At 64.0% G+C, this 11656-nt stretch overlaps 1 protein-coding gene across 1 annotated transcript; it reads right to left on the bottom strand.

Moving 5' to 3' along the window:
- Positions 1 to 7525: 7525 nt before the first annotated feature.
- On the bottom strand, positions 7526 to 10020 carry CDKN1C (cyclin dependent kinase inhibitor 1C). The gene is made up of 4 exons (XM_039235351.1): positions 9870 to 10020; positions 8984 to 9642; positions 8312 to 8446; positions 7526 to 8212 (listed from the first exon to the last, which is right to left on the bottom strand). The coding sequence occupies exons 2-3, from the start codon at positions 9630 to 9632 to the stop codon at positions 8313 to 8315; spliced, it is 783 nt and encodes a 260-aa protein (XP_039091282.1). The 5' UTR covers positions 9633 to 9642; positions 9870 to 10020; the 3' UTR covers positions 7526 to 8212; position 8312.
- Positions 10021 to 11656: the final 1636 nt, after the last annotated feature.

Genomic DNA, 11656 nt, shown 5'->3' with positions numbered 1-11656 from the left:
ATGTGTATGTCTGTCTGTACGTGTGTGCCTCTGGTGTATATGTGTGTGTCTGTCCGTGTGTCTGTGTGTGTCCATGTGTGTCCATGTGTCCATGTGTGTGCGTGTGTGTACATGTGTGTGTGTCCGTGTGTATGTCTGTACGTGTGTGCCTCTGTGTGTATATGTATGTCTGTCCGTGTGTGTGGTGTGTACATGTATGTGTGCGTGTCCATGTGTACAAGTGTGTGTCTGTGTGCGTGTCTGCGTGCATGTGTGTGTCTGTCTATGTGTGTGTCCATGTGTGTCTGTGTGTGTCCGTGTGTGTCTGTACGTGTGTGCCTCTATGTGTACTTGTGTGTGTCCGTGTGTCCATGTGTGTGTGTATGTCTGTCCGTGTGTGCCTCTGTGTGTACTTGTGTGTGTCCGTGTGTACATGTGTGTGCATGTGTGTCAGTGTGTGTGTATGTGTGTATGTCTGTCCGTGTGTGCCTCTGTGTGTACGTGTGTGTGTCCGTGTGTGCGGTGCGTGTGCACGTGTGCAGGACGCTTCATCAGGGACGCTCCTGGGCACACCCCTGCAGAGGGAAGGGGCAGGTGGGGAGGACGGAGAGGCCCAGCTAAGGTGTGGTTCAAACTTCTCAGCGCATCACCCACAGGCCCGGAGCTGGGACGGCCCCTCAGGGTGGTCTGTTCTCGGCAAGGGGCCGGGTCCCCGCACCGCCGGCCGCTGGAGGTGGGCCACCTGTGGGAAGCGATCGTGGCTGCGGCCACCGCTCTCCGCCACTGAGAGCGAGCCCGGGAGAAAATCCCACAGGCCCCAGCGGCCACGCCTCCTGCAGAAGCCCCTCGATGCCTTAGTCCCACCACGTACACATTCGGCCCACACTGTGGCTTGTGGACGTGGGCCTTGCTTCCAGAGCCGGAGCCCCAGACAGTGGTCGGGGGAGGGGCCGAGGGGGCCGTGTGAGGTTCGTTCATCAGGAAGCCTAGTTTCAGTTCTGTCGCCGCAGGAAAGCTCGGGGCGATTAATCCCCACGGTGGGGATGGACAGGTGGTCATCACGGGCACTGACGCAGTCAGCGGCTGGGTCTCTGGCACGCCGGCCACCAGAGAGGCGCGGTCTGGCCCCACGGTCTTCCCCTGCTCTGTGCCCCTCGTCCCCGTGCAGCCCATCTGCCTGGAGGCTCCCTGCCTCACCAACAGATACCTTTCGAACACACAGACCACCGAACGGAGGACGACCAGAGAGGAGGGGGACCCTGCCATGCGGAAAGACCCAAAGTCCAAGCCCTTAAATGAGATGCTACTACCGAGCGAGCTCCCAGGGGACCCTGAATGCAGTGCCCATAAGAGAGTCTTCACAATCAGTAGACAACCTGACGAGGCCACCTGGCCCTTGCCACCAGGAATGCCTGCAATCCTAAAACAGTGCGTTGGGCTCTTCAGAGGAACTCTCTCTGCCAGCTTAGTGTACTTCGTGCTGCGTAACAAACATCTCAGCAGCGTACACCACCTGCAGAGAATTTCTCTCGCGGTTAAGTCCCACCATGGTGGGCTGCGGCTGGGCTGCACGGCTTCTGCCGGGGCCCCTATGCTGGCGCCACGGGCAGCTCTTAGCTGCGGCATATGCCACACCAACCACATCACACTGGCCAGAGCGAATCACGAAGCCAAGCCCGGTATCGGCCCGCAGGGCAGGTAGAACCCTCCCGCGAGTCAGGGCAACAAATAGCTGGACAAGGATGTCATCCGCCAGAGCCGACCGGACGAGGAACTGGTCAAGTTCAGGCTCCCCACCGCGGCCACGTCCAGCCAGCAGGTGCCTGCTTGCAGCCACGGTCGTCAGCGCTCATTTTTAATTTTGCTTCATCCTTGTTGCATCTAAATTACAGCAAAGTTGTTCTTGTTGTTGTTTTAATTCACCTAAAAACTGGCGGTTGGTGTGCTGCACACAGGGAAGAAGGTGTGGTTTTTTTTTAATTTTTTATTATTGAGAAACAGAGAGAGAGAGACAGCGTGAGCAGGGGAGGGTCAGAGAGAGAGGGAGACACAGAATCTGAAGCAGCTTCAGGCTCCGAGCCATTAGCACAGAGCCCGACACGGGGCTCGAACCCACAAACTGCGAGATCATCACCCGAGCTGAAGTCGACGCTTAACTGACTGAGCCCCCCGGGCGCCCTGGGAAGAAGGTTTTAAAACGGTGTCTTGGGCTGAGACTCTGGCCGCTGGCGGGAATGCAGGATGGGGCAGCCCCTCTGGAAGCCAGTTTGGCCATTTCGTACAAAACAACACTCTCTCACCACACGATCCAGGAGCCGTGCTCCTTGGTATGTCCCCACGGGAGCTAAGGATTTAGGTCCACACCAAAAACCTGCACAGCGTTACCCATAATTGTCCGAAGTCAGAAGCAACCAAGAAGCCCTTCAGGAGGAGGTGTGGGCACATGAAGCGAGCTCCGTCCGGACAACAGAGTATTTCCAGCGCTGAAAAGAAATGAGCTACTGAACCATGAAAAGACACGGAGGAAATGTAAACGCGTGTTACTAAGTGAAAGAAGCTAGTCTGAAAAGGCTACAGTGTAGGATTCCGACTGCGACGTTCCGGAAAAGGCCGAGCTGGGGAGACGGTACAGGGATCGGTGGTTGTCAGGGTTTGGGCAGAAGGGAGGGATGCGCAGGAGGAGCACGGAGGATTTGGGGGGGGGAGACGACACCGTGTGACCCGTAGTGGTCGGTACGCGCCCTCACGCGTTTGCCCCAGCCCACGAACGCGCACCCCTGAGAGTGAAGTCATATAAAAACGTAGACTTTAGTTAATAATGACGTATACATTTTTTTTTTAAGTAACAGTGCTCTTGGGGCGCCTGGGGGGCTCAGTCGGTTAAGCGTTCGACTTCGGCTCAGGTTATAATCTCGCAGTTCGTGGGTTCAAGCCCCGCGTCGGGCTCTGTGTTGACAGCTTGGAGCCCAGAGCCTGTTTTAGATTCTGTGTCACCTCTCTCTGCCCTTCCCCCACTCTCTCTCTCTCTTTCAAAAAATAAACATTAAAAATTTTTAAAAACAAAAAGAAACCACGCTCGGGGCACCTGGGGGGCTCAGTCGGTTAAGCGTCCGGCTTCAGCTCAGGTCATGGTCTCACGGTTCGTGGGTTCAAGCCCCGCGTCGGGCTCTGTGCTGACAGCTCAGCCTGGAGCTGCTTCAGATTCTGTGTCTCCCTCTCTCTGACCCTCCCCTGCTCACGCTCTCTCTCTCTCAGAAACAAATAAAACATTAAAAAAAAAAAAAAAAAGAAACCACACTCTGGATCACATGGCAGCCGAGGCTATGGGGGCCCAGGGCTGAGCCGCCTCCTGGCTGGTGACCCCAGGCCCCTTGCTTTGCTTCTCTGAACCTACTGTCCTTGCCTGTAATGTGAGCGCTACCACCTCATTGAAAAAACCAACACGCGTCCACAGGGCCTGGCTGAGAACGGGAATCAGGGCAGGGAATGGCAAGAAGGGGCTTTGACCCTGCTGCCCCGTCCCTGGAAAGGCCTCCTCAGCTCTGAGAATGACCCACGTGCCCACTTACAGGAACCACGGAGGCCTCCCCGCCCCAGCTTTCCCCTCCGGCCCAGCAGCAAGCCCGCCCTGCAGGTCCAGGTCAGCCCTCCCGACCCCACCGGCCGCCCCAGCCCCTCTGGCCCATTACCCCGTCGCCACCCCAGGCCTCTGGGCCTTTGCCCTGGCCGTTCCCTCTGCCCGAACTCCTCTCCCGGTTAATCCTCATGGCTCGTGCCCCTCGCCTGTCGGGCTCGGACATCACCTGCGGGGGGGCCGGGGCGGGGCTTCCGGGCAAGGCCTGCTTTAAACAGTGAGTGATGCATTGCGGAATTCTACTCCTGACACCGATACTGCACTGTGTGTTAGCTAAAATTTAAATTTTATTTTATCTATTTTAATGTTTATGCATTTTTGAGAGACAGAGAGAGACAGAGCACGAGCGGGGGAGGGGCAGAGAGAGAGGGAGACACAGAGGCGGAAGCAGCTCCAGGCTCCGAGCTGTCAGCACAGAGCCGGATGCGGGGCTCGAACCCACAAACCCCAAGATCATGACCTGAGCCAAAGTCAAGCGCTTAACCGACTGAGCCACCCGGCTGCCCCTAAAATTTAAATTTAAAAAAGAGAGCAAAGGAAAAATTAACATTCCATTTCCCGTTGGATAAAAAATAAGATAAAATTTATTGTTAAAAAAAAAAAACCCCGCAGCCCCTTGCCCTCTGCCCTGGCGGGTGGCACTCACCGCCTCCACGGTGGCTCATGTACCGCGTCTGAGGACATCACCTCCCACTACAGGCGCAGCCCCTGCCGGCGAGGACCCTCCCCTTCAGTCACTGCCGTGGGGCGCGGCCCAGAGCGTGGGGCCCAGAGCGTGGTACAGCTTGGGGGGGCGGGCAGAGTGTCTGCCCGCTGGGGCCTCTGCTCGGATGCCCTGCAGCCCCTCACCGACCCCACCTCCCCCTGCACCCAGCTGCCTCGCCCTGTTTGTAAAACTGGGCAGCTCATTCCGTTGAGGTACAGCCACGGACTCTTGATTTCGGCTCAGCTCAGGATCCCAGGGTCACGGATGGAGCCCAAGTCCGGCTCGGGCTTGACATTCCCTCTTTCTCTCCCTCTGCCCCTCCTCCCCCTTCTCTCTCTCTCCATATGTATGTATGTATGTATGTATGTATGTATGTACTTTTTTATGTAATAAAATAAAATATTAAAATTGCCTTGGGGGCGCCTGGGTGGCTCAGTCAGTTGAGCGACTGACTCTTGATTTCATTTCAGCTCATGTCAGGATCCCAGGGTCATGAAGTGGAGCCTGCATCTGGGTGTGGAGCCTGCTTAAGACTCTCTCTCTCTCTCTCTCTCTCTCTCTCTGTCCCTCTGCCCCTCTCCCTGCCCACCATATGTATGAAATAAAATAAAATTAAGTAAAATAATAATATGATAAATAAAACAATATAACAATTGCCTCATTCTCGTCACCCCGGGGCCCTCCACTTCTGCAGACTAACCCAACCTTCGACCCCGGCCCAGCGGACCCCGGGAGGCCCAGACACCCAGAGGAAGAGGGCAGGGAGGGAGGCCCGGCAGGCACGCCGCACACCGCACTCGTACGCTGGGTCACGTCCGAGCCGCGTGTGGGCCCCACGCACCTCCCGGACCTGCTCTCCGGCCTCGTCCGGACCCCCTGGCTCAGACGCGCTCGCCCGGCCTCCTTCACGGCCTCCGGCCTCCGTGGCCTCCAGACCCTATCCCACCCGAGCACACAGCGCCACCCCGTCCTGCAGCGTGTGGCTAGAGCCCGGCCCAGAGCCCGGCCCGCAGCACTGGCTCAGTCGGACCAGTGGGAGCCTGCAGAAGACAATCGTCCCAGCCCCTGACGCTCGTGCACGCCGACGGTGTGTGTGTGAGCTCACACTCCCCTCCTGCAGCCCTGGGGGCCTGGCCCCCTCCCCACCTCGTGCCTGCGCGCCAAGGGACAGACAGTACGGTGGGCGGTCCCGAGTCCCGCAGCCCTGCCCCTCAGTGCCTCCTCCTCCCGCAGCTAGCCCCATGCCTCAGTTTCCCCTGTAGACAAAAGACGACGGGGCGGGGCCACACTGGCAGGATGTCGCCGGGGAAGAACTCAGGCTGGTCGTCATGGTGTGGCTGTTAGGATTAGTGCTACTATTGTCATGAATCCCCAGGGGACCTGGGCTCAGGCCCTGACTGAAGGCAGAGCCACCCCACACGCTTGCTGACCGCCCGGCCTGCTCGCCGGTGCTCTGGGCCTGGGCAGGGCCCGGGGGTCCGGAGAGGAAAGGGCCGTCCCGAGAGCGGGGCACACACTCCCGCTCTCCGTCAAGAGCACAGGTGAGAAAAGAGATCCGGGCCCGTCGCGTGTTCCTGTTCCCGTAACGTCCTCATGTGAGAACCACGGGGCAGCAAAGGCAGGAAACCGAGGCCCATCGAGGGAAAGCAGGGCTTGCAGGGGCCACGCGTGACTCCAGATCCAGTGCTCTTCCCCCGGGGAGGACACCGGGTACCCACTACCACTGCCCGCGGGGGTGCTGGGGGGGGCCCTTCCCAGAAACCATATTAATGTGTGTCCTCCTGCCCTGCTTTTGAGAAAGCCCAAAGTGGGGGCGGGGGCGGCAGGTGGGCGCACTCGGGGTCGCAGGCCCGGGCAGTGCGCACAGCGGGGTCGCAGGTCTCGGGAGGGGTCTGCTCAGGGGCTCCTTCCCCACCAGATTCGGTCATGGGCGACCGTTTTTAATTCAGGTAGATTGGTGGGGGGAGGCGCTCTGCCAGGGGCCGGGCCCAGCAGCCCCCCGTTCACACCTCCTCCACCAGGCTGTGGTCACACGGGGGTGGGGGGGTGGGGAAGGCCCCCTCCCCACAGGAGAGGTCCCGACAGGCCCGGTCCCCAGGCGCCCATCAGGCTGATAGCAAGTGGAGGCGGCAGGGCGCCCCTGCTCTCGGCTCCTGGGCATCTCCAAGTGACCTGTCCAGCGCCACCCCCTCCTCCAGGCCCGTCTAGGCACTTGGGGGAGGTTAATTACGAGTCTAGATGCATCTTCCAAAGGGAAGGTTGGGCCCAGCCTTTGTCCCTGACCCGAGGGGGACGTCAGTGCTGCGCACGGCCCCAAAACGGTTAACTTAAAAACACCGCCGGTTCCGCTTCTCGGGGCCCAAGGCACCGGCACAAATACTGCCAGGCACAAATACTGCCAGCCGTCAGTTTGTGCCACTTTACGTCACCCTTTCCATTGTAAGCCATAATTTTCAGAGGTTTATAGGTCAGCTATAAAAAAAATAAAATAAAATAAACCTCCTCTTTTCGACTAAAAGAGAGTACTTTGAAACCAGGAGGCTGGTGGGTGCGCGCCGTGGATGCGACTTGAGTTCCTGGACTCCAGCTCCTCCGAGGCCGCGGCCGCCCCGCCCCGCCCCCACCTGGCCCCGGGCGCCTCCCCCTCCCCCGTGCCCCCCACCGTCGCAGGCCTTCAGGCTGCCCCTCCCCCACCGCTGGCGCGAATAGGCCGGCAACGAGTCAGGGCTCCCCTGGCCCCACCGTGGGGGACCCCGGCCCGCGAAGCTGGTGACCCCGGAGCCTTCGGGGCTCCACCCCGTGCTCTGCGCCCCCCCGAGCGCCGACGCCGCCATAGTCGGGAGGGGGGATGGGCCAGGGCCCAACCCCTGCCAGGTGCCCACCTGGGCCCGATGCGGGCTCAGCCCAGCGCAGCCGAGTGTGGGCCGTTTCCTTGCCCCCAGGGCGCCGCACTGAGCCCGCGTCTCCTGGGCCTCGATCTCGGCGCACAGCCACGCACGCACGCGAGGGGGGCGCACAGAGCGAGGGCGGGGCCGCTCATCCCTAAGTTAGGGGCCTGGAGCAGGTGGCCTCGGGCCAGGCCTGCGGAAGAGAAGTCCCTCTCCCTTCGGAGTGGATGCCTACAAAGTAGCCTGGCCGCCCCCTCTGTCCAGTGTCCTGTCTCCCTAACTCGTGGGGGCGCCAGAGAAGAAAGGTGGGAGGCCGAGTTCAAGGACACACGGGCTGACTTGCCTTTATTTGGAACCCGGCGGCCGGGGCGCCAGGCAGCGGTGCGCACGGCCCGGGAGCGTGTTAACAGACTTGTCTCCAAGTTCAAAATAGGCATAATAATAAGAGAGACAGAGAAAGCGCGAAGAGAAGTGCTAGCTAGCTGGGCGTGTGCGGCGGCTACAGCTGGTGAGCGACCCCCCCAAGTCCGCTAGGAGAATAGATGTCACACTTGTCGTAACCAGATGCGGTGCGTGCCTGTGGGTGACGCGAGCCGAGCTATCGCGTGGCAGAGCGGCCCACGCCCCGTATAAATAGAAAATATAAGTTAGTATCACTTTAAAAACTTTTTGTACAAATATACATGTTTTTTCTTTTTTCCTTTTTTTTTCTTTTTTCATTTTTTTTTTTTTGCACTGAGTTTCAGCAGAGATTAAACATTTTATATAAATGACTCTTAAAGCTTTACACCTTGGGACCAGTGTACTCTTCGTGCGGAATACATTTAGATATAAAAGACGTTATTAATACATTGCACAGTTTTTTTTAAATTTTAAACATAAAACCGAACGCTGCTCGCTGGCAGCTGCCGCCGGTTGCTGCTACATGGACGGTCCCAGCCGAGGCCCAGCGCTCCTGTCCTGTCCGCTGCCCAGCGGGTTCCCTCGGGCTCTTTGGGCGCGAGGCTGCGGGAGAGAGGCCGGTGAGCGACGCGCGGGGAGACGCGGGGCCGCGGGGCGCGGGGGCGCCCCCCGCCCCCCCCCCGCGCGCCCCGCCGCACCCACCTCATCGCAGCCGCTTGCGCGGGGTCTGCTCCGCCGAGCCCACGGCCGGAGCGGCGCCAGGGGCGGCGCAGCCCGCGGGCACCTCGTTCGACGCCTTGGCCTCGGGCGCGGGTCTCTTGCGCTTGGCGAAGAAATCTGCGGGCGACACGCGCGCGCGGCCGGTCAGGGCGGGGTCGGCCGGGGAACCCTGGAAGGGGGCCGGGATGGGGAGCGGGCGGCGGGCCGGCAGGGGGTGGGGGGGGTGGGGGGCGCCGTCCCCGCCCGCGCCGAGGTCCGCGGCGGGTCAGCTTTGTTTACGTCGCCGCGCAATGTGCTGTGTAAGCATTTCTCCTTGTCCCGCGGCCAAGCCCCCCGGGGCCGCCGCCGCGCTTAACCCCCTCCGCGCCGCGCTCGCCGCGCCGGCCGCGCCCGGGGAGGGGCTCCGGGGGCCGGGGAGAGGCCCCCGCGCCCGGGGGGCCAGGCGCGCGCCCTGCCGTCCCCCCCGCGCCCGCCGCTCGGGAGCACAACAGCGGGGCGCGACGCGGTGCGGGCGCAGCCGCGCCCTGCGCGCTGCTGGCCCTTTAATGCCACGGAGGAGGCGGGGACCGAGTGAGGCCCCCGAGGCCGGGGGAGCCCGGCCGGCCGGACAAAGCAGGGCCGGGCCGGGCCGGGGCGGGGCCGCGCGGGACTCACCGGAGATGAGAGGCCCGGGCAGCTTCTTGATCGCGGCGCCTCCCGCGGCAGCGGTGGTGGCAACAGCCGCGGCGGCGGCGGCGGCATTGGCGGTGGCGGCGGCGCCGGTGGCAGCGGCAGTGCCCGGCGCGGGGCGCCCCGAAATCCCTGAGTGCAGCGGCTCGGCGAGGGGCTCCTGGCTGCGCGGCGGCGGCGGCACCGCCTCCGGCTCCTCGCTCTCCTGCGGCGCCGCGGCTGGGGCCGGGGCGGGAGCCACCGCCGGGCCGCCGGACGGCGGCGCCGGCGCCTCCCCGAGGCCGTCGAGGGGCTCCTCGGCCGGCGGCGCGGGGGGCGGGCTGTCGCCTGCGCCCTCCGGGCGGGGCCGGGGCGCCAGGAGCAGGCGGCAGCGCCCCACCTGCACCGTCTCGCGGTAGAAGGCGGGCACGGAGTCGCTGTCCACCTCGGTCCACTGCAGGCGCCCGGGGCCCCGCAGCGGCACGTCCTGCTGGAAGTTGTAGTCCCAGCGGCGCTGGTCCTCGGCGCTCAGCTCGGCCAGGCGGACCCGCAGCTCGCGGCTCAGCTCCTCGTGGTCCACCGGCCCGAAGAGGCTGCGGCAGGCGCTGGTGCGCGCGAACATGGGGACGGTGCGGCGGGCGGCCAGGCGCTCCATTGCCAACGCGCTGCAGAGACACACGTCGAGCCTGGCCCGGGGCTGCGCGGGCCGGGGCCGCGGGAGAGGAGAGGAGAGGAGGAGGAGGAGGAGGAGGAGGAGGAGGAGGAGGAGGAGGAGGAGGAGCAGCAGGAGAGCAGAGGAGAGGAGGGCGGAGGCCGGGTGCAAGCGAGACCCCGCGCAGTTGGAGCCTGCATTTGCAAAGGGTCGCGGCGGGAGGGCGGGCGCGGCGGCTACCTGGCGGTCGGGCCTCGGGCTGCTCCTGCGTGTCGCTTGCGGTGTCGTCCGGCCGGCGGCCGCGCCCCCTCGGTGCCTGTCCTCGCCCGCTCGGCTCGCCTGGGCCTGGCTGGCACCCACCGAGCGCAGAGCACTTGGCCTGTGGAACGCCCAGCCCTCGCGCGCCCCTTTATACGCGAGGGTCCCGACCCCCCCCGCGCGGGGGCCCCGCCGCGATTAGCATAATGTAGTATTTTCAGTTTCAACAACACCGCGGCGATTGGCCCGCGCCGCTCTGCCCCCGCCCCGCTGGCGGCCCGGCCCCCGCGCGCCGCCCATTGGCCGCGTGCACACACCCACCCGAGGGCGGGGCGGGGCGCGCGGGCCGATTGGCGGGGCGCGGGCCGCGCGCGGCGGCGGGCGGGGGGCGGCGAGAGGGGCGGGGCCCGAGTTAAAGGGCGCTGCGGGCGGTAACGTGACACCGCGGCGCCCCGCCCCCTCGCCCCATCCCCCCCGCCCCCCACCCCCACTCCCGCCCCCCTCCGGCTCCTTTGTCTGCCGGCGGGGGCTGCGAGGCGGCGGCGGCGGCGGCGCGGGCGCCCCCTCGGCCGGCGCTCCCTCCTCGGCGCGGCGGGGCCCGGCGTCCGGCCAGTTCCGACTCGCCCCCCGGGGGCACCGGCCCCGCCGCCCGCGCTCACCATTGGGCCCCCAGCGCCAGCTGACGGGGCTCGAACCCGCCGCGGGCGTCTGGCCCCTGGCGAGGCGGGGTCTTCGGCTGCCCCCGCGCGGCCTGCCCCTGCTGTGCCCGGGGCTTGAGTCCCGGGCAGGGTTCCGCGCACCTGGAGCCCTAACACACCTGCTGGCCCCAAGGCCCTCGGAGCGAGAGGGCAGCCGGCGCCACTCTTCCCCCGAAGCGCGCAGTCTCGGGCAACTTGGGAGCCTTTAGCCCCTGCGCACGGAGTGGGAAACGGGAGCCCCTCCGAGGCTGTGCCCGTCATGTCATGCACCAGGTGCCCAGCACCCGTCAGGCTTGGCCAGGCCACCCTAGGCTTGGGCCACTCAAGGTCCCGCTGCCCATGCCGGCTGGAGGCTCTTGTCCCCGCTGGGCATACTGGAAGGCGCATTAGAGCCTCCTCCCCGGGCTGGGCCTGGCCCTGCCTAGCCTAGGGCCTTGACTGGGTATACTGGTCCTCTGGGCCAGCTTTACGCCCCCATCACACAGGGAACCCCCAGGTGGGAGGGGGCCAGCGGCGGGCAGCAGGTGCCCAGGCTAGCTGCTGTGGGAGCTGTATCTGTCCCAGGGTCCCGGAAGCCTGGCACCCCTCACTGTGCCCAGCAAATAATTGTTGGTTCCTGGGAAAGGACAGCCCTGAGAGTAACTGGGGATGCGAGCCAGAGGCCCTACTGCAGTTGCCAGGGAGGCCGCCTCCCGGGGCCCAGACCCCGTCCCCCCGACACGCAGTGCTCCCCAGCGGCACTCAACCCCGCTGCACCAGAGGGACCATTACTCTCTGCTGCTTTCCCCTTGGCCGGGCCTGTTTGGGGGCTGGGAGCCCAGGAAATGCCTCCAGACCCGCCCACGAGATAAGAGCAGCCCTGGGCTGGGGGCGGGGAGGGCCAGGCACCTGTTGAGGATCCAGCAGGGCCCTGAGCTGTCAGCCCCTGTCCCCAGTGAGCCCGTGAGCCCCGCCAGAGGAGTAAGGCTGACCCAACCTCAACCTCAACCCAGACTGCCTCCCCCACAGGGTCGGGCGGGCTCCAGGACACCGCGCGGATGGGATGCTGTGATAACGTGCAGATGTGTCCTG

Source organism: Hyaena hyaena, unplaced genomic scaffold, assembly GCF_003009895.1.
Source record: "Hyaena hyaena isolate Hyena2069 unplaced genomic scaffold, ASM300989v1 scaffold_98, whole genome shotgun sequence".
NCBI classification, from domain to species: Eukaryota; Metazoa; Chordata; class Mammalia; order Carnivora; family Hyaenidae; genus Hyaena; species Hyaena hyaena.
This window is presented reverse-complemented; position numbering and strand designations above follow the sequence as displayed.